This window comes from Octopus bimaculoides, chromosome 5 (assembly GCF_001194135.2).
Source record: "Octopus bimaculoides isolate UCB-OBI-ISO-001 chromosome 5, ASM119413v2, whole genome shotgun sequence".
Classification (NCBI taxonomy): Eukaryota; Metazoa; Mollusca; class Cephalopoda; order Octopoda; family Octopodidae; genus Octopus; species Octopus bimaculoides.
In genome coordinates this window covers 75,843,760-75,844,282 of record NC_068985.1, presented here as the reverse complement: position 1 = coordinate 75,844,282, position 523 = coordinate 75,843,760, and the positions used below count along the sequence as shown (strand labels likewise).

The following is a 523-nucleotide window of genomic DNA, read 5'->3' as shown; positions in this document are numbered from 1 at the left end:
ACACATTCTACCAGTGTCCCAAGTTTGAAAGTGTTTCGTTATGAAAACAAATGTTGCCCGTCAAATCACAAAGATCCATCACAATTATTTATTAACTATAAACAAAGAACTCACTCACCGAATGTTCGTTATCAAGAAACAAGAATGTTTTTCCTCGCCATATATAACCCAATAACATTCGACCTCGACAGTCACACAAAACAACAACGAAACAGGGACCTCAGATGAACTATATTGAAATATGGGACTTCAGACGAACCACAAACAAATCTAACAGTCCATATAACACCTCCCCACTGAAATTGATGCTACACAAGAAGTATCAACAGCAAAGTCTCTCTTGGGTTTTACGGGTTCTCTTGGACCGTCTTGGGTTGTCTGGTCCATACTCTGGAACGGGTAACATGGTCTTGGGTCTGGTTTGTCTTTGAGTTAGTGGCAGTTTCCGAGATCTCCATCGGGTGATCTGTTGCAAATTCAAATACAGTGTCTTCTGCATCACCAGGTTCATTGTCTTCCTCAG

The 523-nt window shown here is 40.9% G+C and overlaps 1 protein-coding gene across 1 annotated transcript in view; it reads right to left on the bottom strand.

Annotated features, from left to right (window-relative positions):
* LOC106873987 (uncharacterized) overlaps positions 1 to 523 on the bottom strand; it is a 1,797-nt gene that overhangs the window by 543 nt on the left and 731 nt on the right. Inside the window, exon 2 of the mRNA XM_014921535.1 lies at positions 390 to 514. Coding sequence (XP_014777021.1) covers positions 390 to 514 — 125 coding nt within the window. The remainder of the gene's footprint in view (positions 1 to 389; positions 515 to 523) is intronic.